Here is a 27,635-nt window from a genome sequence, read left to right as displayed (position 1 = left end):
TAGTTACTCATTACACAAGATTCATCAGGTCACAAGTTTAATATCAAACACAGTCATGGACAATTTAGTGTCTCCAGTTCACCTCACTTGCATGTCTTTGGACTGTGAGAGGAAACCGGAGCACCCGGAGGAAACCGACACGGGGAGAACATGCAAACTCCACACGGAAAGGACCCGGACCGCCCCACCAGGGGATCGAACTCGGGACCTTCTTGCTGTGAGGCGACAGTGCTACCCACTTAGCCACCGTGCCGCCCTTCTAATGTATAATATGCCAAAAATCCAAGCTTTGCATGTCAAAGCAAAAATGTAAATAAGTAAATGATTGGAAAGAAGCCTGGAAAATCGTGTTCCTGGCAACCATGTGTGGAGTGCTGTAGGGGAAAGAGCAACCTGGCTACTCAGAAGTTTGTGCATGTTATTGAGTCCCAATATTTTATTGATGGATGGTTTTTGTTATACATGAATCACCTCATGAACCAGGCGTCAAACTCATTCATTTACTCATGTTTAGCTGGCGGAGGTTTCTCCAAACTTAGATATCGAAAAAACAACTAAAATGTATAGGACGCATTTCCGGATGCAGCGGTGGACCGTTGTGGCTGTATTTATCACAGTAGCATGATGGTTTCTCATGCAGTGCTGTCAGAGGGCTTGAAGGTCACGCACATTCAACAGGTTTTTTTTTTGTCTTGCCCTACACGGACTGGGATTTCTCTGGATTCCATTCATCTTTTCACAGTTTTGTGTACAGTAGACGGTAAAAGTAACTACTTTATTCTGATCTGTGGACCTGGAGCCTACCTGGAACCACAGGACACAATGAGGGCATAAAACGTCCCTCATCCCATCCATCACATCGCAAACATACTCTGTGCTTTTAAAAACAGTTGGTTTCATTCTTCTGTTTATTTATCTTTTGTTAACACTAGATCATGGTCAGGGTTGCAGTTGGTGTGGAGCCATTTAATTACTCACAGTTTGAAAATAAAGAGAAGCAAATACTGACAATTTCCAGAAGTAACCCACAGAGAGAACATACCAAAATACACACTGATAGTAACCAGAGGTAATTATTCAACCCTGGTCTTTTGGACCCTGGAGCTGTGCACCATCAACTTGAAGCCACACAGCTTCAAGAACAAAGGTTCAATCCTCACTTTTGGTTATTGTCTTTGTGCCCTGTTATGAACTGGCACCTTCCCCATGGTGTCGCCACCACATGCCCTGTGTTTTCAATATTGCGTCCAGACCAAGATTAGTGAATGAATGGTGAACATCGGTGGCGCAGTGATATTGCTGGTAGTGTGGGTACAGTTCAGCACTAATTTCCTGAGGGCCTAGGTTCGATCCTGAAGAGTTTGGCATGTTTTTTCTGTGTCCTTGTGGGTCTGGTTTCCTACCACCTTCAAAAACATGCAATAGGTAAAGTGGATTTAAACTGCCCCTTATTATGGGTAATTCAGTGAATTTGGGAGTGTGTGATGCCCTGTGATGGATTGGCGCCAGAACCGACCAGAAATGAGGAATGAACGGATGAAAACGTGAAGCCCGCTCTGTGCTCTGTGTGCGAGGACCATAACACCCCTGGTCCAGTCTGTCCGGCTGGAGGTTTTCACGTGACCCTCTCTCTTTTGTCCCAGGCTTTTGATCAGATAATTGCCCCTCATACCCGGAGTTTGCAACCTCTGAGTGTCACTATGGAGACGGTCGTATCAGTCGGCCGTGTTGAGTGGCTTTTAGTGGTTTCAGCTCGACCGCTGGAGTCACTCGACAGTACGAGCTCTCCCGCCTGATACCAAGTCTTGAGAGAATGAGAACAATTATCAGCTGGAGAAAATCGATTTTCCTTTGAAGTGGAGGCATTATAATGATGATGCGTTATGGATTATGCATGCACGATAAAATTGTCCATGTACTTTTGACAGCCAAAAATGCACCTGATCGTGTTCTGTGTATTTTCACGACTTTTTAGTCTCAGAAAGTGTGGGAACCCACAATCCAAAACAGTTGGGACAGTAAGTATAATGCATATTATTAAAACAGAAAGTCTTGTGCACTGTATTTCACTGTATTAATAACAGCACAAAGAAGAAATATTGATTGATTATTGGGATAAAATGCTCATATGTTAATTGGGCGGCACGGTGGCTAAGTGGGTAGCACTGTCGCCTCACAGCAAGAAGGTCCTGGGTTTGATCCCCAGGTGGGGCGGTCCGGGTCCTTTCTGTGTGGAGTTTGCATGTTCTCCCCGTGTCTGCGTGGGTTTCCTCCAGGTGCTCCGGTTTCCTCCCACAGTCCAAAAAGGTGCAAGTGAGGTGAACTGGAGACACTAAATTGTCCATGACTGTGTTCGATATAAACTTGTGAACAGATGAACCTTGTGTAATGAGTAACTACTGTTCCTGTCATGAATGTAACCAAAGTGTAAAACATGACAATAAAATCCTAATAAACAAACAAACAAACGTGCTAATTCATAAATTAATTATAGAATAGAATACCTTTATTATCGTTGCACAGTATAAGATGAAGAAGGTCCTGGATTTGATCCCCTGGCAGGGCGGTCCGGGTCCTTTCTGTGTAAAGTTTGCAAGTTCTCCCCGTATCTGCGTGGGTTTCCTCCAGGAGCTCCGGTTTCCTCCCACGGTCTAAAAACATGCAGTCAGGTTAATTGGAGTCACCGAATTGCCCTATAGGTGAATTGGTGTGTGTATGTGTGTCGATATTGGTTTGACAGGCTTCCTTACTGCTGCTGCAAATGTGACTTCTGGTGGCTGGTCAAGGGTTGGGGAACTCACAGAAGGACATAGCATGTCTCTCCGTACATGATACGGTTGTCTGTGAGACTCCGCCTCCAGCGAGCGAAAGGAAGCGGGTGACGAATGCACGGTTTGGAGTGGGTGCAGGATGTTTTAAGTTTTTGACAGGGTAGCAGTGGAGGTGCAGTGGCTGAGGAAGTTACACCAGCCAGACTGTAGTTGTATCTTCGTTAAAAGGACAGATAAAAGGAATTTTTGGAGAACAGTTTTGTTGTCAGAAACTTTTATGGCATTCAAACCCAACAACACTGTACCTACTGTCAACTGTGGTGTTGGCGCTTTTTACCTTAAAATGCATCTTCACATAGTACCAGACACTATTAGGTTTTCAGTAGGACTTTTTCAAACTGGGTTTTAAATAATTAATTAGATTAAAATGAAGTGTTGGGACGGTGTTTTTAAGATCATGGCTTCTGCTTTAACCCCATCAAAGGATGTTTTGAAGATTGATTAAACTCTACAAAGCAGAAGTCCGTCTAGTGAGGAAAAAGACTGAGGTCAAAAGTTTTTGGACAAAGGGGTTTATTTAGAGATGAAAGATCACAGGCACAGTGCCATGCACAGATGCGCATAGGGTTTGAACTTTAATGCACCTGCGTAGGTATCTGACGTCTGACCGGGTGCGAGTATAAATGCCCTCCCGCCCGTCACAAGGCGCCGGTGAGACGATGTGCATGGCTCGGTTCCTGTGCGCTCCTGCTGAAGGAGTTCAGTAGAGTGTTTAGCTCAGTGCAGTACAGTAGTGGAGAACAGAGGAGGTTTGGTCGGGAGTGTGAACGAATCTTTTCCGACTTTATTTTATTTTTGCGCACTCGGATGGATTTGCGCGACATGGATGGGACCAAGAACGCGTCCGAGATTTGGTCAAATCACAGCAATTTGGAGCAAACCGCGACCGAGGAGGTGCCCCTGTGGTACCAGATCTCTACATCGGTTCTGATCGGTGCGCTTATTCTGTGCTCCGTGTTTGGAAACGCGTGCGTCGTGGCGGCGATCGCTTTGGAGAGGTCGCTGCAAAACGTGCAGAACTACTTAATCGGATCTCTAGCTGTAACGGATCTTATGGTGTCGGTGCTCGTAATGCCCATGGCGTGTCTGCGACAAGTTCTGAACAAGTGGAGACTCGGACAGGTCGCGTGTGATATATTTATCTCGCTGGACGTGTTGTGTTGCACATCTTCGATTCTGCATCTGTGCGCAATTGCGCTGGATAGGTACTGGGCGATCACCGACCCCATAGACTATATGAAGAAACGGACTCTGAAGCGTGCGGCGGTTCTGATCGGTGTCACCTGGCTGGTTGGTTTCTCGATATCCGTGCCACCTATGCTGATCATGAAATCACAGCCTAACAGCAAAACAATGGAGAACTCGACGGACGTTTGCTCGATCAGTGACGATCCCTGGTACACCATCTACTCTACATTTGGCGCATTCTACATCCCGCTCATCCTCATGCTCGTGCTGTACGGGCGCATCTTCAAAGCAGCTCGGTTTCGGATCCGTAAAACCGTGCGCCGGACCGAGAAGAAGAAAGTCACCTGCCTGACAGTGTCTACCAACCCGGAGCAAACCGGGAAAACCTGGCGCAGCAGCGTAGAACCCAAACCGGCATCGTGCGTCAACGGCGCGGTCAAGCACTCGGACGACGGAGAGTCTCTAGAGATTCTGGAAGTTCACGGATCTTCAAAGCACGACCTTCCGTTACCGAACACACCCAGCACCGCGCCGCTGTTCGAGAACAGAAACGAGAAGAGCACAGATGCGAAGCGCAAACTGGCGCTGGCGCGGGAGCGCAAAACCGTAAAGACGCTGGGCATCATCATGGGCACCTTCATACTTTGCTGGCTGCCGTTCTTCATTAAAGCCCTGGTGAACCCATTCTGCCAGTCCTGTTACATGCCTGTGTGGCTCATAGATGTGATCGACTGGCTGGGCTACTCCAACTCCCTGCTCAACCCCATCATCTACGCGTACTTCAACAAGGACTTCCAGAACGCCTTCCAAAAAATCCTCAAATGCCACTTTTGTCGGAAATGAACTCATTTACCATCCTTCATTCGTCGAAATAGAAGAGAAGGTCCTGCAAGGACAGTTCTTTAGGTCAGTGGTATTCTAACTGTGGAGTGAGTACCTAACCTTAAGGTGGACCTGAAGCTTTTTTAGGGACATTTGCTAGGACATTCCTCCTCACATGTACAACCTCTGAACTGTTTTAAAACAAAACGGTACTGAGAAAAATATACAGAACATAGTCCAGATAATAAAAATACAGAAATAATGTGTGCCAAACATTAGATCATGGACAAACATCCAACACATAGAGAGGTCAGTAATTCTAACAAGATTTTTTACTGGTTTGGGAAAGTTATGCTCACGTTCTGCAAGCGAACAATAAATTATACGCCAGGAGAAACAAACTGGTCTCTGGAAACTCTGGTCAGGATGGATGACGAGCCCATTTTAAGGCCTTTTTATTTTCACAGCCCCACCACAATCCCACTTCTCATCCCGTCAGCACATTATTGAAGAGATTTCATGTAATAAAGTGCAACATCATTTAAATTCATCATTTTAAGATTAACAGCAGAAAAAGTGATGTGTGTATTATAATATAATATATAATATTGTAATATTGTAACACTAGCTCATGCAAATGAATGAATTGCATTGAAAAGATTGCAAAAGAAGGATTGCATTACATGACTGATATCATCACGAGCATGAGAGAGCCTCAAATTTAATTATGTTGTTTAATAAAAGAGCAGAATCCATCAGATATATCTGATTAGAACTCCTCATATATTAACTGTTTGTATAATAGATTCCACTTTATTCCACCTCAAGGTTCAGAACCACCCAGGTACAATGAGCAAAAAAACAAATGAAGAAATTATACATTTAGCTCATAATTACCTGTTAATTATGTTCAAATATGTGGGTGTTTGGGACACGGATTTGAATGAAAGACTATTTTTGAACCTTTTAGCTTTAGTTTTTAAATCACTGATGATCCCTAATAATTAAAACCAACAGAACTGATTTATATACACAAACAGCTCAAAATAGCCAAGAGCAAAAACAAACATTAATCAATAGTGCATTTATTTATATATAAATATTTTATTTATTTATTTATTTATTTATTTATTTATTTATTTATTCATTCATCTGATTTATTACACTGCGATCAGTGAAATATTTGCAGAAACAGAAGAACAATCTGTTGCTGTGTTGGTACCATCAAGGGTTTGTTTTCTGTACATCTGATGTGTGTATTTTTACATGGGAAATTATATACTGTACATTATCATTATACTTATTTAAGGTACACAATTCAACATTGTGTATTTTTTACATGTGTTTTCTTTCTCATGTAAAATAAAATAAAAACTACAAACACCCTTCAGAGTGGTGGATGTAAAACGTCCATTTTGTTTACACTTAAAAAAAAAAACTTTACTGGTATGACTGGACACAAAAATACTTCGAGTTGTAAGAGTGCCACCTTGTGGAAAAACTTCTACCTAATGAACTGAGTGGATGAAGAATAAAGCAGGTACAGGAAGTGATTCTTATCTTAAAACCCATGTGAAGTGCGATTTTCATTTGCTTTCCAAGGCCAACAGTGGTGACCAAGCAGCATTGGAGCTGGAACCAGTGACCTTCTGATTACAGTATATAGTATTTATATACGAGGGTTCTTAAAAAAGTGTCCACGATTTTTTAACTCTATGATCAGCCATAACATTAAAACCACCTCCTTCTTTCTACACTTACTGTCCATTTTATCAGCCTTTCACCCTGTTCTTTAATGGTCAGGACCACCACAGAGCAGGTATTATTTAGGCGGTGGATCATTCTCAGCACTGCAGTGACACTGACATGGTGGTGGTGTGTTAGTGTGTGTTGTGCTGGTATGAGTGGATCAGACACAGCAGCAATGCTGGAGTTTTTAAATACAATGTCCACTCACTGTCCACTCTATTAGACACTCCTACCTAGTTGGTCCACCTTGTAGATGTAAAGTCAGAGACGATCGCTCATCTATTGCTGCTGTTTGAGTCGGTCATCTTCTAGACCTTCATCAGTGGTCACAGGACGCTGCCCACGGGGCGCTGTTGGCTGGATATTTTTGGTTGGTGGACTATTCTCAGTCCAGCAGTGACAGTGAGGTGTTTAAAAACTCCAGCAGCACTGCTGTGTCTGATCCACTCACACCAGCACAACACACACTAACACACCACCACCATGTCAGTGTCACTGCAGTGCTGAGAATGATCCACCACCTAAATAATACCTGCTCTGTGGTGGTCCTGACCATTGAAACAGAAACAGATGGACTACAGTCAGTAATTGTAGAACTACAAAGTGCTTCTATATGGTAAGTGGAGCTGATAAAATGGACAGTGAGTGTAGAAACAAGGAGGTGGTTTTAATGTTATGACTGATTGGTGTAAATGACTGTAGGTTATGAGGAGCGATTATGAAACTGTAAAAGAAGGAAGGGCGGCTCTGTCTTTGTGCTGGACAGCCGAACCCGCTCTTTATTTAATTATTTAGGGAAAAAATGTGAAGATCCTTGGAGGAAATGGGATGGAAGTGAGTGCAATGATTCATTTAAGAGGAAGGAATAAAATTAAGGGTAAATGGGTCGATATACAGGCAGTAAATTAGGATTTATGAGCAGTTTCAGTTATTCCACAAATTTAAAATGAATTTTTGTTCATTCTTGTGAACCTTTATTTTACTGACAAACAAAAGTACAAAGAAAAGATTCCAGAGTTTTAAGACTTTCAGTGTTTTATGTGCTAGTTATTTTTTAATACAATTTAACTGCCACATACGATCATCAGTACATTAAATAGTGGAAGCTCAGAGGTTAAGGAACAGGACTAATGATCAGAAGATAACTCAAGCCTTACATCTACCAGCTTGCCACTGCTGGGCCCTTGAGCAAGGCCCTTAACTCTCAATTGCTGCCAATTAGCACCTATCACATTTGGATACATATGATCAACATTATGAGGGTTATGAACCTAGCAACACCATATCTCGTGGTGATCATGCAGGTGGAGGTATGATCAGTACATTTGGTAGTAAATGAACATTCCAGCAGGACATTACATAATACAACTCTAAACACCCACGAACTGGTTGTGGAACAGCTAAAAATGAGCTAAACTGAGCTTTTGAAATGGCCTTCACAAAGTTCTCGGCTCAAACCAATTGAGGACACGCAGACCAGAGATGGGGACTCGAGTCACACAGCGACTTCAGACTCAACTCGGACTCGTTTCAAATGACTCAGACTCAACTCGTGACTCACATAAAATGACTCGTGGACAACAAAAGTCAGCACCATTAGTTACGTGTGACAATTATATATATATATATATATATATATATATGATCCGACATCATTCTGATCGTGTCATTTTCTGCTCTCTAATAATAATAACGCTCCGGTCGTCTTCACCCACAACACACGCAATGGGTAAATGTTTCAGCCAGCTTCCGGCGTAGTGATGAAGCGTCGCTGCCTACGTAGTGCACTTCACAGTAACCGATAATGTGAATGGAACGCTCCTACAGAATTGGTGCTAATGATTGTAAGAACCGCTTTCTGAACCAATCAGATCTTCTGATTGTAATTGTTAGTAAGAAATGCTGTTATTTGCATTTATTCAGTTTGCAGTGTCACACAGATGACGTGGTAATGAAACGCTCGATCGGCTTTCTAACGACTTCCTGTTTTACTTCACAACCGGGAAAAGTTTGGAGGTTTTTAATTATAAGCACATTTACAAAATAACGGATTATATTCCTAATGGGACACACGCTTATAAATTTAATAGCATCTGGAACAACAGAAGCTAAGGTAAGCAGTGGTTATGGATATTTTGCCGTGTTTGGGATTTTGGCCGCAATAATAACAAAACATCAGTTGAAGCTTTTAACTGGTACAGAGGAAAGTAAAGGCATAAAGTACAACGGCTAAATACACTCACTAATCTGTTGTTGTTTTTTATCTGAACTTACAGATTATTTGTTTATTTCTACGCTACATTTCCAATATATGTTTTGTGTAGATTATATTGACTCGGGACTCGACTCGGACTCTAGCCTAATGACTTGTGACTCGACTCGGACTCGTAGTTTGTGACTTGTGAACATCTCTGACGCAGGCCGCATTAAAAAGTCAAGTTAGTGTCAGAAAACCAATAAAATTGATTAAACTGCACTGATTCTGCCAAGTGAAGCACAAAAATAAAGCAGATAATGAGCAATCGTAGAAATAATTGATTTCCAAAGTCATCGTACTGGTGAAATTCCCAGGCAAACATGCCAATTTCTGCAGAGACATGAACAGGTGAGGTGAGGATCAAACCCAGGACCCCGAAGCTGTCCACCCAGCCATTGAATTTATTGTCGATGAGAAAACTCGTCAGATGGAACCTTTCGCGCCTGGTTAAATTCCGGAGGCTGACAGATTGCGGCATTATGAGCGCTGTGTTTGGGGAGCAGGGCGAGGCGACGAGATGTTGGATCCAGGACAGGCTGATCTGATCACACATTCATAAACGTTTCCCTCCTGAATTTACAGCAACAAATCCAATCCAGCCCACGCCGAGATCTGATGATTTACACAAAGGTTCTTCTGGATCAGGACCAACGTAGCACTCCGTCTGCCGTCTAGACCGGACGTGCTCCTGACATGCTCCTGACATGCTCTTTACGTGCTCCTGACATGCTCCTTACATGCTCCTGACATGTTCCTGAAATGCTCCTGACATGTTCCTGAAATGCTCTTTACATGCTCCTGAAATGCTCCTGACATGTTCCTGAAATGCTCCTGACATGCTCTTTACATGCTCCTGACATGCTCCTGACATGCTCTTTACATGCTCCTGAAATGCTCCTGACATGTTCCTGAAATGCTCCTGACATGCTCCTGACGTGCTCCTGACTTGCTCCTGACATGTTCCTGAAATGTTCCTGAAATGCTCCTGACTTGCTCCTGACATGTTCCTGAAATGCTCCTGGCGTGCTCTTTACATGCTCCTGAAATGCTCCTGACATGCTCTTTACATGCTCCTGAAATGCTCCTGACATGCTCCTAAAAATGCTCCTGATATGCTCCTGATGTGCTCCTGAAATGCTCCTGCACACCAGCATCTTTTAAAAATCAAAACATCAGCGAGGCAGAAGAACAAACCTACCATGAGTCGAGCTTTTCCACATTCTCCTGGTGTAAATTTAGAACCATGTTCATTTGCAGCGCGTTCGGCTGCTCGGTTCTCTTGATGTTCCATCGTTATCGCTGAGGAGCTTGAAAAGCTCTGAGAATCTCTGCTGGGTGAGAGGCGAGGATTAAACAGCGTCTGATTCTGAGAAGACAGTTCAGAAAGATTCCTTATAAAATAACACAACAACAACAATAAAAAACGCCCACGCTGAGCTAGGTGAAGGTCTTCTGTAGGTTCATACAGGGAATCTGTCAGAACCGCAAACTAGGCACTCGGCAGAACAAACCTGTAAACAAACTGGAGTATTTACACTGATCAGCCATAACATTAAAACCACCTCCTTGTTTCTACACTCACTGTCCATTTTATCAGCTCCACTTACCATATAGAAGCACTTTGTAGTTCTACAATTACTGACTGTAGTCCATCTGTTTCTCTGCATGCTTTCACCCTGTTCTTCAATGGTCAGGACCCCCACAGGACCGCCACAGAGCAGGTATTATTTAGGTGGTGGATCATTCTCAGCACTGCAGTGACACTGACATGGTGCTGGTTTGTTAGTGTGTGTTGTGCTGGTATGAGTGGATCACCTCACTGTCACTGCTGGACTGACAATAGTCCACCAACCAAAAATATCCAGCCAACAGCGCCCCGTGGGCAGCATCCTGTGACCACTGATGAAGGTCTAGAAGATGACCGACTCATACAGCAGCAATAGATGAGCGATCATCTCTGACTTTACATCTACAAGGTGGACCAACTAGGTAGGAGTGTCTAATAGAGTGGACAGTGAGTGGACACCGTATTTTAAAAATCTAATCCACTCATACCAGCACAACACACACTAACACACCACCACCATGTCAGTGTCACTGCAGTGCTGAGAATGATCCACCACCTAAATAATACCTGCTCTGTGGGGGTCCTGACCATTGAAGAACAGCATGAAGGGGGATAACAAAGCATGTAGAGAAACAGATGGACTACAGTCAGTAATTGTAGAACTACAAAGTGCTTCTATATGGTAAGTGGATCTGATAAAATGGACAGTGAGTGTAGAAACAAGGAGGTGGTTTTAATGTTATGGCTGATCGGTGTACTTTAACTATTTCAAATTGCAGTTCTCACTGTGACCACTAGAGCTGGCAGGACTGTTAGAACCAAACGCACCATTAATTCCACAGCGACGTTCCACACAGAGAAATAATTCCTGGAGAAGGTGAACAGATGGTTCCTGAACTTCTTGCACAGGAATCGCACCCGTCACTTCGCTATCCGAACTCTCCGATACAAACAGCTTTAACTTTGACAGATTCCTAATTGCAGTTATTCCAGCCATGAAAAATGAACCTGAGGCGCCGACAAACCGTTTTTGTCTTTTTAAAGTGTGTGGGAGATTTAAGATCTCATTACAGGACAGATCACGCTGAGATTTATACATTATAGATGCAATAAAGGTGCTCGGGTGGAGGAGCGGTCTATTACGCTAGCGTCTCAGGGGTGCTATCTGCCTGGCAGGCATCTAGACAGACATGATGAGCTGTGTCTGAGGGAGTGACGAAGCCCTGCGAAGGACTGTGCTCTGTCCAGAATGTGTTCATGCCCTGCACCCAATGATTCTAAATGAAACCGGATCCACTGTGACCCTGACAGTCCTAATTTTTTTTAAATGGGTTTGTATATGCTTTAGATTCATATACATGATCAGGAATAACATTATGACCACCTTCTTAATATTGTGTTGGTCCCCTTTTGCTGCCAAAACAGCCCTGCAACTGTGATGCTCTGTGTATTCTGACACCTTTCTATCTGAACCAGCATGAACCTCTTCAGCAATCTGAGCTCCAGTAGCTCGTATGTTGGATCAGACCACACGGACCAGCCTTCGCTCCCCACGTGCATCAGTGAGCCTTGGTTGCCCATGACCCTGTCGCCGGTTTACCACTGTTCCTTCCTTGGAGCACTTTTGATAGATACTGACCACTGCAGACCGGGACACACCCCACAAGAGCTGCAGTTCTGGAGATGCTCTGACCCAGTCGTCTAGCCGTCACAATGTGGCCCTCGTCAAACTCACTCAGATCCTCACGCTCGCCCATTTTTCCTGCTTCTAACATCAACTTTGAGGATAAAATGTTCACTTGCTGCCTAATATATCCCCCCCACTAACAGGTGCCGTGATGAAGAGATAATCAGTGTTATTCACTTCACCTGTCAGTGGTCATAATGTTGTGCCTGCTCTGTGTAAGACAGAGCTGTATTGTAAAGACCGGGGTAAATGAAAAAGAATGTAGTGGAACAGCACTTCAGGAAATCCCACCCTATAAAGAAAGGCTTGTGTTATTCAGGAAGTTAGAGGGACGTGCTGATTCAAAACAAAAGGAATAAATCAGCTCCAGCTCCCGCGGTCGTGCAGAAATACATTTTAGTAGCTTTTATAAGACAAGAAAAACAAGCAAAAATGATTTCGTATCTAAAAAAAACACTCGTATTGAAAGAGCTGAACAATTTAAACATCCCCATCAACACAAATGGTTTGTTAAAAAAAAATCCTGATAATAAATCTAATACAGAAGCCAAAGGTCACTTGGAAATAATTGCCAGACGACCGAAAAGCAGCAAAAGCAACAACTACTCAGTAAGCAATCGGCAATAAACTGTACCCAGATCATTTCTGCTCCGTCACATGAAAGCAAAACCTCTTAGCGAACAAAACACAAACATGGACCTAAAATGTGTAATTTAAACATGTTTAAATTAAACAAAAACAACAACGTTTGTAAATAATGAAGTTCATTTATAGAATACATTTACATTTTCAGCGTTTAGCAGACGCTTTTATCCAAAGCGACTTACAGTTATGACTGAACATGATTTTGTGCATTTCAGGGTTAAGGGCCTTGCTCAGGGGCCCAACAGTGGCAACTTGGCGGTGGTGGGGCTTGAACCGGCAACCTTTTGATTACTAGTCCAGTACCTTAACCACTGAGCTATCACTGCCCCAGGAATAGATAGCCTGTATTTGTCATATATACAGTACACATACAGAAGACCCTTGACATACGAATTTAACTGGTTCTGAAGGGCTGTTCTTAAGTCAAAATGTTCCCAACCCCCCCACCCCCTTACCTAACCTCTCTAATGTCTTAAATGCTCTTTTTTGTTATAAATACAAGTTTATTTTCCCTTAAATCCTAAATGATAGAATAGACATTCCTGTAATAAACAATAATAAACAACAATACACAGTAATACTGTACATAAGCACACACACCACATTTCAGTACAGTACGTGTGCTGTACCATACACCATAATACATTTCCTTCTTTTATATAAAATGTATCTACCAGAAACAACAGTAACTCTCATATTTCTCTATTATTTCCTTCTTTATTTTAGTAGTGTTGTATTTTGTAGGTGTAATTGCACAAAAGAAAGAATCCTTTACTCAGCGAATTCCTTCTTCTCTCTCACTCACTGTCCCCTCTGTCTGATACACAGTAACACCTACTGGCAGGAATAATTATACAACAAAAACGCTTCTCTGGGGACATTTTAATATTGAATTTTACAAAATATAAAGAAAACCCCGGAAAATGTTCGCTCACTGTATATACAGTATATACTGTATATATATATATATATATATATATATACAGTGTATCACGAAAGTGAGTACACCCCTCACATTTCTGCAAATATTTCATTATATCTTTTCATGGGACAACACTATAGACATGAAACTTGGATATAACTTAGAGTAGTCAGTGTACAGCTTGTATAGCAGTGTAGATTTACTGTCTTCTGAAAATAACTCAACACACAGCCATTAATGTCTAAATAGCTGGCAACATAAGTGAGTACACCCCACAGTGAACATGTCCAAATTGTGCCCAAATGTGTCGTTGTCCCTCCCTGGTGTCATGTGTCAAGGTCCCAGGTGTAAATGGGGAGCAGGGCTGTTAAATTTGGTGTTTTGGGTACAATTCTCTCATACTGGCCACTGGATATTCAACATGGCACCTCATGGCAAAGAACTCTCTGAGGATGTGAGAAATAGAATTGTTGCTCTCCACAAAGATGGCCTGGGCTATAAGAAGATTGCTAACACCCTGAAACTGAGCTACAGCATGGTGGCCAAGGTCATACAGCGGTTTTCCAGGACAGGTTCCACTCGGAACAGGCTTCGCCAGGGTCGACCAAAGAAGTTGAGTCCACGTGTTCGGCGTCATATCCAGAGGTTGGCTTTAAAAAATAGACACATGAGTGCTGCCAGCATTGCTGCAGAGGTTGAAGACGTGGGAGGTCAGCCTGTCAGTGCTCAGACCATACGCCGCACACTGCATCAACTCGGTCTGCATGGTCGTCATCCCAGAAGGAAGCTGACGCACAAGAAAGCCAGCAAACAGTTTGCTGAAGACAAGCAGTCCAAGAACATGGATTACTGGAATGCCCTGTGGTCTGACGAGACCAAGATAAACTTGTTTGGCTCAGATGGTGTCCAGCATGTGTGGCGGCGCCCTGGTGAGAAGTACCAAGACAACTGTATCTTGCCTACAGTCAAGCATGGTGGTGGTAGCATCATGGTCTTGGGCTGCATGAGTGTTGCTGGCACTGGGGAGCTGCAGTTCATTGAGGGAAACATGAATTCCAACATGTACTGTGACATTCTGAAACAGAGCATGATCCCCTCCCTTCGAAAACTGGGCCTCATGGCAGTTTTCCAACAGGATAACGACCCCAAACACAACCTCCAAGATGACAACTGCCTTGCTGAGGAAGCTGAAGGTAAAGGTGATGGACTAAACCCAATTGAGCACCTGTGGCGCATCCTCAAGTGGAAGGTGGAGGAGTTTAAGGTGTCTAACATCCACCAGCTCCGTGATGTCATCACGGAGGAGTGGAAGAGGATTCCAGTAGCAACCTGTGCAGCTCTGGTGAATTCCATGCCCAGGAGGGTTAAGGCAGTGATAATAATGGTGGTCACACAAAATATTGACACTTTAGGCACAATTTGGACATGTTCACTGTGGGGTGTACTCACTTATGTTGCCAGCTATTTAGACATTAATGGCTGTGTGTTGAGTTATTTTCAGAAGACAGTAAATCTACACTGCTATACAAGTTGTACACTGACTACTCTTAGTTATATCCAAGTTTCATGTCTATAGTGTTGTCCCATGAAAAGATATAATGAAATATTTGCAGAAATGTGAGGGGTGTACTCACTTTCGTGATACACTGTATATAGAGAGAGAGAGAGAGAGAGAGAGAGAGAGAGACGCTCGCAGTCAACTTGTTCATGACGTCACGTGTTTTGGTTCGTGATCTGAAATTTGTTCGTCCGTTAAGTTGAAAAAGATCGTTCGTTACTCGAAATGTTCGTATGGTAAACCTTTTGTAACTCAGGGGTCGACTGTACAGACGTACAGTACAACAAAATCCTTTCTTCGCATATCCCATCTTGTTGTGGGAAGCTGGGATCTGAGTGCAGGGTCAGCCCTCGCACGGCACCCCTAGAGCAGACAGGGTTAAGGGCCTTGCTCAAGGGCCCAACAGCAGATGCATGCCAGAACTGGGATTCAAACTCTCAGCCTTTTCTTATAGCCTGAAAGCTCTACCTACCTACTAGGCTACCACTGTGTATTTTGTTTGGATAAATAAAATTTGTGCGTACGATCCCACGACCTCCAAACACGCAGTGAAGTATGGTGGTGGGAGCATCACGATATGGGGCTGCTATGGAAACGCGAATAAAGCAAACGCACTGGGATGAGTTAAAGACAGGATTTAATCTCATCAGCCAAGCAACTGAATTGGCACCTTTCAACACGACAATGAACCCAAACCGACTCAAGATGTTTTTTTTTAAACAAAGAAAAAAAGAATGGATGGTTAAGCTTCTACTGACTCTTTCTTATTTAACAAAAAAAAAAAAAATAGGAATTGTGTTTCCATGTGAGGGCCCCTTAAAGAGCTTAAAAAACTAAAACCAAAAATTGAACAGCTGTTCCATGATGCTGTAAAAAGCAAATTATTTTTGTACTCTGGACACCTCAGGGCCGTAAATGCCAACAATGGAACTAGTCATGTCCAATTGTCTGATCACATTTCCCCTCTTCTGCTGCAGTCCTCCACTACTGACGGACCCTCCGACACCAAGCAAGTTTAGGTTATATGGGATCAGTATAGTGCACGGAGAGACATCCCCTTTATCCCCCGTCTCTGTGCAGCACCATCGATCAGCCAGTAGAGGTCGTAACTGCAGCCGTTTGAGGAATTCGTTCCAGCCCTTCTTCCCCCAGACAAACAAATTAATGTCCATACAAGCGCCCGGGGTGTTTTACCGCCGTGCCACCCGAGAGGCTTGTTTGTGTACGTTTAAGGTGGATATTTTTACTGGAAGTACATTCAATAAGAAAAACTAACATTGATAATTATAGTTTTTCCACCCACAGTACAGTTTGAAGAAGGTGGAGAGACATTTTATATTATTATGTGAATATATTTAGTGTTTTATTGATGAGTTATACAAGATTTATCTTTATAATAAGACAGGAAGAAGTGAAATAAACGCCCTGCAAAAGATTCAGCATTATATAACGCTTAAACAAAGCAGATGCCAGGGGAGAAGTGTGCCAGCTCGGATGGATTACACACACACCTGTAGAGAACGAGGAGGATCACACACACCGGCTGTTCAAACACTATCACAACACAAACAGCACTGCTACAATCCTGGCAGTGCTGTTCATGCCAGGTGGATAAAATCTTGGTGGCAAGTTTGGGGAAGGCCCTTTCCTGTTCCAGCATGACTGCACCCATGAGCACAAAGTGAGAATCATAGAGGGTCTGTCCAAAAACCTAGTGAGCTGCCTAGCTGCCTCAGTAGAGAGGGTTCTAATATGACGTGGAGCTCATAAGGCAGATTATTTAGACGCTCTAGTTAGACATAGATTATGCCAATTGTCGGACGCTCCCTCGTTATTCAGTCAGATCATCACTCAGAATTAAGGCGCCTCAGTAGGAGCATTGTAAGGGATCTAAGAATTTAGACACGCCCTCTTCTCAGGAGTGTAGGATGACGTAAAATGCGTCTGTGTGGAGAGGTCGCTAGGTTTTCAGACAGACCTAGAGACATGGCTTGACAAGTCTGTGTTGAGGAACTCTAGTCCTGGCTTCAACCCCATTAAATACCTTTGGGATGAATTGGAACGTCTTGTCTAACATGACAAGTCAGTGCCTGACTTCACAAATGCTCTTTCGACTAAATGGTAAATTGTTTACACAGACACACAGTAAAATATGACGGAAACTTTATGCCTAGTTCACACTGCACAATTCTTGCCCTGATTTTCGCTCGGCGACTGGTCGGATCTAGATTTGCCAGCTCGGGAGCAACTCGGCGTTCACTTGGAACGAAACTCGGCTCTCAATCACTATGTGTGAACTACTCAACAACTCGATCCGAGCGGCTCGCTGAGCACTCGACTGAAGTTATATATCTAACGTCAAATATCTGGATATGAGTTGGCCGACTGGCAATGAGTGCGGTGTCGAACAGCCAATGAGAACACAAGATACAGGGTGAGAGAAAACCCTGGGGAGGAGTGTAAACAGATGGTACAGGGGCGTAATACAGTTTATATCAGAATACATCAGCACACACACACGTTTTACAGTATTTCTGACCTTATCATTCTCTACGAAACATAATACCCACGCTGCATTGCAAAAAAATGGTATTAATTAACCTCCAACTCACTACAGAACAGACGCCCCCTGCTGGTCGCACTGCCAGATTCACTCAGATTCATTTATTTATTTCCTCTTTGATTTTACGCTGCACATCAGCGCACAAACTTTAATCACTCGCTACTTGTTGACGTGCATTTTTGGACGTGGTATCAATAAACCTCTCGTCACTTCTTGCGTTGGTTTTCATGACTAAACATAGTTTGGGAGACCAGAGAAGCTCACCTATGATTCCAGTTGGTGATAGATGGTGTAGTGTGTGACCCACTATCGCCGATCAGTCGTGTAGTGTGAAAGCCACACCAACTTGAAAGACTCCTGATTACAAGAGATCCAGTTGTGTAGTGTGAACTTGGCATTAGCCAGAAGGGCTAATAAAGTACTAGACTAGTAATTGTATGGTTCACCTGTGGGCCCCTGAGCGAGGCCCTTAACCCTCAGTCTGAATTATAGGCCCCTTTGTATAAGTGCGACAAGTGTAAATGCAGAAGAGTAGATGCTGTTCTAGTGGGTTTCTTATTAATGTCCATGGTTTTGGAATGTAGGTTCCACAGTCAGGTGTCCACATACTTTTGGCCACTAAAAATGAAGGATTACATCATGCACATTTCAAACCAGTCAGAACAAGCTGGCCGACGCGCTGGTCTGTGAAAGAAAGCTTTCCAGACTACGGCACGGTGGACGTGGCGTTGTTCTCCGAGAGGTCAGAGGGACGAATGTTCAAAGAGAACCACCTGCGTCTGACTCACGCCGGAGAGCCTGGAGGGGCGCAGAGCTCCGATTCGGGAGTACACCACAGCGTCTGACTGAGGACTGGGCGGGGTGGTGTAGATGATGGGCTGTGGAGGACGCCCCGCTGACGACGGTGGAGGAGTAGGAAGGGGAAGATGTGGAGAAACGATGTGAGACACGTCCACCGGAACGACCGCCGCAGGGGGACACGGATCAGGAACGGGTGGCACCACTGGGGCGACTTTTACTGGTAAAATCGGTGCCGTGTTCGGTTCCTTCAAGCTGTATTGTGCCATGTGGTAGAATCCAAAATACTCCAGAGCATTTCCAGCCTGTGCCACACGCAGTTTGTGCCTCAGGAGAAGCACGCGGTACAACAGCGCCAGGACGAGGAACCCAGCGAGAACGACAAGCAACAGGGCGACGTTGGAATCCCAGCAGCCATGAGGTTTCTTAGCCAGGACGATCAGGTTTCCATGCTGGTCTGCGGACTGTGTAGTAAACTGCAGGGCGGTGCTTTCAGTGCCTGGTTCGGTTGGCATGTCTCCTCAGCATCTCGTCCTCAGATGAGTCTGAGCGGGACGTTTCTGGTGAGGCGGCTGTGATTTAATATATCGGATCATCTGCTTCAGCCTGAGCGTCAGGAAACAGAAGAAAGATCGACATTAGCAGAATAAATGCCAAAGCTTTTAATACATCTGTGCCCCATTTATCTCAGTTTAGTCATTGCCAGTTCCACTACCTCACATCTAGTACAATTGAAGATGGCTAGCACATGCTTCCTCTAAAGTTGGACAGCTAAGTGCACTTGTATTAAGTATGAACTTGGAAGAACACGCCAGATCATGCCCCAAAACACAAAAATAGACGTGTTCCCAATTATTTTATACAGGGTTTCATTTCACATGATCATGCAAATCAAATCAGAATAATATTGAACTATTATGCTATTTTATTTTAAAAATGGGTTAAACCGCCAACCAAAAATCCTTTTATCTCTTTTTTATTTTCATTTTTTTTATTTTTTTATTTGTCAATAATGATTTTCTGGGCGGCACGGTGGTGCAGTGGGTAGCGCTGTCGCCTAACGGTAAGAAGGCTTGGGTTTGATTCCCCCGCACAATGTAACTCTCCTTTCTGTGTGGAGTTTGCATGTTCTCCTCGTGTCAGTGTTGGTTTGGTTTTTTCCACAGTGCTAATATGGGTGTTTAGTAAATGTTTCCTAAATAATTAAACTAAACTATTTTTGTTTTTAGCCGATCTGATTAATGTTTAATTTATTATTTATTTATTAGGATTTTATAAAATGCATTTTCTCCTTTAGCACACCCAATTGCCCGATTACGTCATGCTTCCTCTCCACTAATGCCGACCCCCGGCTCTGATTGAGAAGAATGAAGCTAACCCACGGCCCCTCCGACACGTGGGCAGCAGCCGTATGCATTTTGTCACCTACACTTTGACGAGTGCAATGTGGATCAGCTCTGTGTACAGAGAGACACACCCTGAGAGCCCCCTTTCTCATCTCTGTGCAGGCGCCATCAATCAGCCAGTTGCATCAGTCATGAGAGAGACCCTATCCGGCTTAATATCCCACCCCTATATGAACAACAGGACAATCGTTGTTCATGTGGCTGCTCAGCCCAGGCGGCAGGAAGAGCCGAGACTCGATACGATGTATTCGAGATCCCAGCTCTGGTGTTCTAGCGTGTGTTTTACTGCTGCGCCACCTGAGCAATTTATTAGGATTTTAACGTCATGTTTTACACTTTGGTTACATTCATGACAGGAACGGTTGTTACTCATTACACAAGATTCATCAGGTCACAAGTTTATATCAGACACAGTCATGGACAATCTAGTGTCTCCAGTTCACCTCACTTGCACGTCTTTGGACTCCCACACGGACACAGGGAGAACATACAAAGTCCACACAGAAAGGACCCAGCACCGCTCCACCTGGGAATCGAACCCAGGACCTTCTTGCTGTGAGGCGACAGTGCTACCCATCGAGCCAAGAACGTCAAAGGCGGTGTTATGACAGGACTTGTGGAAGAAGATGAGGAGGAAGACAAAAAATAAGCTGGATTGCATTGTCAGGTGCTGGTCTGCGAGAAAGTTGACCCATCTGTGCAGCCAACCATCACAAAGAAATAATGGCGTAGTGACATGAAATAATGCATCAATGTTTTCTATATGCATTTTTTTATCTGCAATAGTCTGTTTACATATAGCCTAACTTTTAATATTCACTTTGTCATCATTTATCTATAAAAAACAAAATGTTTCCATGATTATTAAGCTTAACGAGTGAAGTAAAGCTTTTATATTCATTAAACCTGCATAATAAAGCAGAGATCAGGTAGATCAGGTAGATTAGATAAACGTTACTCACATGAAGGTTAACGGTGGAGCTGCTGTGTAGCTGAGGAGAATCTGAGGTCTGGAACTCCATCCACATCAGGAAACAGCATTTCCTCACGCCCGTTCCTGCTGGCCGGCGATTGGTCACATTAAAAATCTCCACGGACGCAGGAAAGCCAAAAACGTCTGTGAGGAATTTATACTTAAACAGAGAGTCCAGCATTTCCAACCTGATCTGGACTGAACAGATTCAGAACCAAACTCATACGACTCTGTGATTCTTCACAATTTAATCTAGTAACGTTGTCATGGATTTGTTTCCAGTCTCTTTTAATAATGAAAGCAGCATGAGCTGAAGGGTGAAGGGAGGTTTCCCACAGAAATCAGGTTCTTAGTCAGGAGGATAAGATGAGGATCATTGAGGTGCTTTCATTGACTGGTTCAGTCGGCGTGGCCCTTCTTCTAATAATGATTATAAACACTGATCTAAGATAAACAACATGCTTTCAACTTTGCAGCAACAGTTTAGGGAAGGCCCTTTCCTGTTCCAGTATGACTGTTTCAGAAACATTTTTTGACTGAGTGGGCACAAATTCCCACAGACATACTCTGTCTTCTCAAGTCTTGTGAGAAGCCTTCTCAGAAGAGCGGATGTTATAGCTGACAGACAGACAGATAGATAGATATATTATAGATAGATAGACAGATAGACAGATAGATTATAGATAGATAGATAGATAGATAGATAGATAGATAGATAGATAGATAGATAGACAGACAGACAGACAGACAGACAGACAGACAGACAGACAGACAGGCATGCAGGCAGACAGACAGGCAGACAGATAGATAGATATTTTATAGATAGACGGACAAATAGATACATCAATATCTAGATAGATAGACAGACAGACAGACAGCTAGACAGATAGATAGATATATTATAGATAGACAGGAAGATAGATAGACCGACAGAGAGACAGGCAGGTAGACAGACAGGTACTTTATTAATCCTGGATGAAATAAAGGCCTCAGTAGCTTGTTAAATTAATAGTAAACACTAAACACATTCACAGTATACAAACATAATAACAACAGCATAACCTGCATAATAACAACAGCAGGTCCTGTGGGTATGTGTGTGAAGATATTATTTGGTATAAATTATCCAGAGATCTTACAGTGCAAACATCAACAAATGTGTGGATGGACGTGCAGAGCGGTGCATATGTGTCTGTCTGTGCATGTGCACACATGTGCACACATACTGTACATACATAATTATAGATATGTACTGTATATATCTATACATCTATACATGTATAAAGTCTTCAGTTACCCCCCACCCACATAGTGGGTCAGTCTATTTTAAAAGTGTTTGTTTTAAAAGGTCGTACAGCCAGATTTAAGAACAGTTTCTTTCCCTTTGCAACCAACATCCACACACTGTTTTTGTCCAATAACCGCTTGTGTAGAACGTTCTAGTAATGTTGGTCTGGTCTGTTTTTTTATGTCGATCTTATCTGTTTATTTATTTACAACTAAATTTTGGTCTTATGTCTATTTGTAAGCACCGAGGTTTTAGTTTCTGCAATTAATCCTATGAATCATAAAATGACAATAAAGCCCGTTCTGATTTCTGATTTTAGTCCAACAAGCTGATGGTCAGGGGTCTTTTGATCGTATAGTCTTTCTGATTATATAGTCTGTCGGTCCTAATTAGTCAACCCACAACTGTCAGTGATTGTCCATCTGTATGGTAGGTGTAACATAAAGTGCTCTAGAAGTTTAGGTCCAAATCCGACAGCACGGTGGGTCGCAGTGTCGCCTCACACCAAGGTTCGATTTTCAGGTGAAGCAGTCCAGGTCCAGGTCCTTTCTGTGTGGAGTTTGCCTGTTCTCCCCGTGTCTGTGTGGCTTTCTTCCGAGCGCTCCAGTTTCCGCCCACAGTACAAAGACGTGCAAGTGTGGTGAATATTGGAGATACAAAATTGTCCATGACTGTTTGACATTAAACTTGAACTGATGAATCTTGTGTAAGCAGTATCTACCTGTCCAGTCACGAATGGAAACAAAGTGTGTAAAACATGATGTTAAAATCCTAATAAATAAATACAAATCCAGATAAAATGTTTAAATGAGAACACAATCGAGTTTTCAACAGAACCACCCCAGTGCCCTGAACTAAACCTTATTAAAAAGTGATGAAGCCTGCACAGAAAGCTGGAGGATCTGTAGAGGATCTGGACGGATTACAGATAGAGAACTCAGTCTTATATATACAGTGTATCACAAAAGTGAGTACACCCCTCACATTTCTGCAAATATTTCATTATATCTTTTCATGAGACAACACTATAGACATGAAACTTGGATATAACTTAGAGTAGTCAGTGTACAGCTTGTATAGCAGTGTAGATTTACTGTCTTCTGAAAATAACTCAACACACAGCCATTAATGTCTAAATAGCTGCAACATAAGTGAGTACACCCCACAGTGAACATGTCCAAATTGTGCCCAAATGTGTCGTTGTCCCTCCCTGGTGTCATGTGTCAAGGTCCCAGGTATAAATGAGGAGCAGGGCTGTTAAATTTGGTGTTTTGGGTACAATTCTCTCATACTGGCCACTGGATATTCAACATGGCACCTCATGGCAAAGAACTCTCTGAGGATGTGAGAAATAGAATTGTTGCTCTCCACAAAGATGGCCTGGGCTATAAGAAGATTGCTAACACCCTGAAACTGAGCTACAGCATGGTGGCCAAGGTCATACAGCGGTTTTCCAGGACAGGTTCCACTCGGAACAGGCTTCGCCAGGGTCGACCAAAGAAGTTGAGTCCACGTGTTCGGCGTCATATCCAGAGGTTGGCTTTAAAAAATAGACACATGAGTGCTGCCAGCATTGCTGCAGAGGTTGAAGACGTGGGAGGTCAGCCTGTCAGTGCTCAGACCATACGCCGCACACTGCATCAACTCGGTCTGCTTGGTCGTCATCCCAGAAGGAAGCTGACGCACGAGAAAGTTCACTAACAGTTTGCTGAAAACAAGCAGTCCAAGAACATGGATTACTGGAATGCCCTGTGGTCTGACGAGACCAAGATAAACTTGTTTGGCTCAGATGGTGTCCAGCATGTGTGGCGGCGCCCTGGTGAGAAGTACCAAGACAACTGTATCTTGCCTACAGTCAAGCATGGTGGTGGTAGCATCATGGTCTTGGGCTGCATGAGTGTTGCTGGCACTGGGGAGCTGCAGTTCATTGAGGGAAACATGAATTCCAACATGTACTGTGACATTCTGAAACAGAGCATGATCCCCTCCCTTCGAAAACTGGGCCTCATGGCAGTTTTCCAACAGGATAACGACCCCAAACACAACCTCCAAGATGACAACTGCCTTGCTGAGGAAGCTGAAGGTAAAGGTGATGGACTAAACCCAATTGAGCACCTGTGGCGCATCCTCATGTGGAAGGTGGAGGAGTTCAAGGTGTCTAACATCCACCAGCTCCGTGATGTCATCATGGAGGAGTGGAAGAGGATTCCAGTAGCAACCTGTGCAGCTCTGGTGAATTCCATGCCCAGGAGGGTTAAGGCAGTGCTGGATAATAATGGTGGTCACACAAAATATTGACACTTTTGGCACAATTTGGACATGTTCACTGTGGGGTGTACTCACTTATGTTGCCAGCCATTTAGACATTAATGGCTGTGTGTTGAGTTATTTTCAGAAGACAGTAAATCTACACTGCTATACAAGTTGTACACTGACTACTCTAAGTTATATCCAAGTTTTATTTCTATAGTGTTGTCCCATGAAAAGATATAATAAAATATTTGCAGAAATGTGAGGGGTGTACTCACTTTTGTGATACACTGTATATATCATCTGATCAGAAATTATAGCAGACTCAGTATAGACTCAGTGTTTTTAAAAAAATCTAAACTAAATGATTAAAATTACAGTTACAGGTCAGATTAAGATTATTGGTCCTGCTGGTGTGTCTGTGGTTACATTGCCTCGTGCACTGGGCTGGATGGTAACAAGATAAATCTCTGCCTGCTTTTCATAATGAAGCATTTTAAAGGCAGTGGGATGTTGTTCATGTTTCTTTTCTTTCTCTATAATAACACAAAGCAGAATGATGAGTGATGCAGAACGTGGTTATTAACGGGAAGCGTGTTAGGTAAGAGCCATTAACGCTGCATTTACACACATCACTTATTACCAGCCTGATAAAGTCATAGCTGATAATTGGCACAAATGCGTGTGTGTGTTTATATACAAAAGCTTTTTTGGTACTTAAGAAAAAAACAGTAGGGTGCTTGGGTGGCACAGCAGTAAAACACGATTGCACACCAGAGCTCACGAGTTCAAATCCAAGCTCTGCTGCAGTACAGACGATGACTGGCTCGTCCAAGGATGAGATTGTTGGATGGGATTCTTTATAAATGCATGCTTATCAATGGTGCCTGCACAATGTGACTCTCCGTGCACAATACGGATCTCCATATGAACCATTTTGTGCAAGTGATCGGCCACTGTCGGCAGTGGTAGCCTAGTGGTTAAGGTTAGCATGGCTACTTCTATAACACCAAAGGGAGGACATCAGAGCCCAAAAAGGAGGACATCAGAGCCCAAAAAGGAGGACATCAGTGCCCAAAAAGGAGGACATCAGTGCCCAAAAAGGAGGACATCAGAATCCCCAAAAGGAGGATATCAGACCCCAAAAAGAAAAAAAAACAGACCCCAAAAGGAGAACATCAGACCCAAAAAATAGGGCATCAGACCCCAAAATAGAGAACTTCAGTCCCTGAAAAGGAGAACATCAGACCCTAAAAAGGAGAACATCAGACCCTAAAAAGGAGAACATCAGACCCTAAAAAGGGAGGACATCAGACCACAAAAAGAAGAACATCAGACCCAAAAAATGAGGACATCAGACCCCAAACAGGAGAACATCATTTCATGAAAAAATTTCAAAATTTCATGACCGGATGATTTGACGTTACACTTCTCTTTGCAGCTCAGGTTATTAATTTCTTGGTATTTATAAGTAGTTACTTCTCTGTGCCCATATACAACAAATAGGGCTAATTCTGGTGCACACAAAACAGTGTACAAAAAAAGCAGTGGACTGTTTGTTAAGGTCAGAAAGAAAACCCAAACTATCATACTGTGCTGAGACGTTTATAGTCGGGATATTCAGCGGTTATCCAGCAAGAACTCGGCAATCAAGGAGCAAAGAAACTGAACATAATTAAAAATAAATATTTAAATACAAGTGATAAACCAGAGGAAGATCAACACAAGAAAATTAGGCAGTAGGACAGGGGATCGATTCAAGTCTTGATAATGAAGAAAATGTCCAGTATTTGGCAAAACAAAGAAAAACCACAGGGGGGTTAAACACACAAACTAATGAGGTAAAAGGAGCAAGAAGTGAGAATAATAAACAGCAATGCAAAAAGGGCTATTAAACTAAGATACAGTGAGAACAAATCAACTCCCCCACACACACACTCCCCAAAAAAGTATTAAAAATGAACTTTTTGGTTAGCTTTTTTGTTGACTACATTAGTGTTCCCTATGACTTGGAATCTCACATGTAGTCCACTACTGGGGTGACAACTAGGAAACACACAAAGGAACATGATGGGTACAATGCTGGGCACCGAGCAAGATGGACCGGAGGATTATAAGTAACACCTTGATGATGCTGTGAAATGAGCTCCAGGTGTTGGTACAAAGGCTGCTGGGAAATGCAGTTCATGACTTTTTTCTCTCTTATACTCCCCCCCGTGTTCAAAATTTTATTCTGGGACTCCCTTGACTTCAGGTTATGATGATATTCTTACACCTTCAGCGAGGATGACAAAACGTATTGAGTTCTTGCTCTTGGGAAATTTGATGATATATTATCTTGGTACAGCGGTACCTCGAAACTGGACATCAGTTGGTTCTGGGAGTGTCGCTGAGTTTTAAAGGCGTTGAGTTTCAAGGTAGGGTTGAGTTTCATCCCATAGGGATGTTTGGGAAACCTGTTAATGCGTCCATGGTCGTGTGGAGCTGCAGATATTTTAGTCTCATGTAAAATAATGATGTTTTTTTGACACTTATACACTGAAAATAACACAAATATAATATAAAAACAGGCTGCACTTGAGCTTTACTTCTTTATTGTTTCCTGATGCTTCTTAAAGGTGGAAATGCTTGATCTTGGAATACCGTATTCCATTCAGTACCGGCTCATTCACATGAGACTTATTGTAGTAAAACAGCGAGTGAGGAATGTGATTAGTGGAGGAACTTATGAGCAGTAATAATGAAGAGAAGTTTAGTGCTCCTGTCTCCTTCTTTTACTACATTAAACCACGTTAAGCTTTATTTTGAACCAGAAGCGTTTTAGACTCTGGGAGAAGCTGATTCTGATTCTCACCATTTCTCAGAAGCTGGAGCTGTAACACAAGTTTAAAAGTGAAACAGGGAGGAGAATCCAGATAAACACAAATACATGTGGAGCTGTAACCCTGGATCTGATGCTTATTCCACACAAGATTTAGAGTTTAGGGGATGCAGAGTTACAAGGTACCGCTGTACTTTGTAATTTTGTTTGATGTAGTGGGTTACGTCTGGTGAACTGGTGGTATGAGCTTCCTCACCAGGGTCTGTTTCAGTAGAATCTGCATCAACAACTGAAGTAGAATCTTTTGTAG

The 27,635-nt window shown here is 43.0% G+C and overlaps 1 protein-coding gene across 1 annotated transcript; it reads left to right on the top strand.

Annotated features, from left to right (window-relative positions):
• The first annotated feature begins 3,638 nt into the window (after positions 1-3,638).
• htr1ab (5-hydroxytryptamine (serotonin) receptor 1A b) lies at positions 3,639-4,862 on the top strand. The gene has a single exon (XM_063011676.1). It carries the CDS (start codon positions 3,639-3,641, stop codon positions 4,860-4,862), a length of 1,224 nt encoding a protein of 407 aa, XP_062867746.1.
• The last annotated feature ends 22,773 nt before the right edge of the window (positions 4,863-27,635 follow it).

This window comes from Trichomycterus rosablanca, chromosome 16, assembly GCF_030014385.1.
Source record: "Trichomycterus rosablanca isolate fTriRos1 chromosome 16, fTriRos1.hap1, whole genome shotgun sequence".
Classification (NCBI taxonomy): domain Eukaryota; kingdom Metazoa; phylum Chordata; class Actinopteri; order Siluriformes; family Trichomycteridae; genus Trichomycterus; species Trichomycterus rosablanca.
The sequence above is the reverse complement of the archived record's forward strand: the minus strand, read 5'-3'. Positions and strand labels throughout refer to the sequence as shown.

Bases quoted from the DNA above. Each gene is read 5' to 3' on its own strand.
- htr1ab (XM_063011676.1), top strand. From the start codon at position 3,639: ATGGATTTGCGCGACATGGATGGGACCAAGAACGCGTCCGAGATTTGG.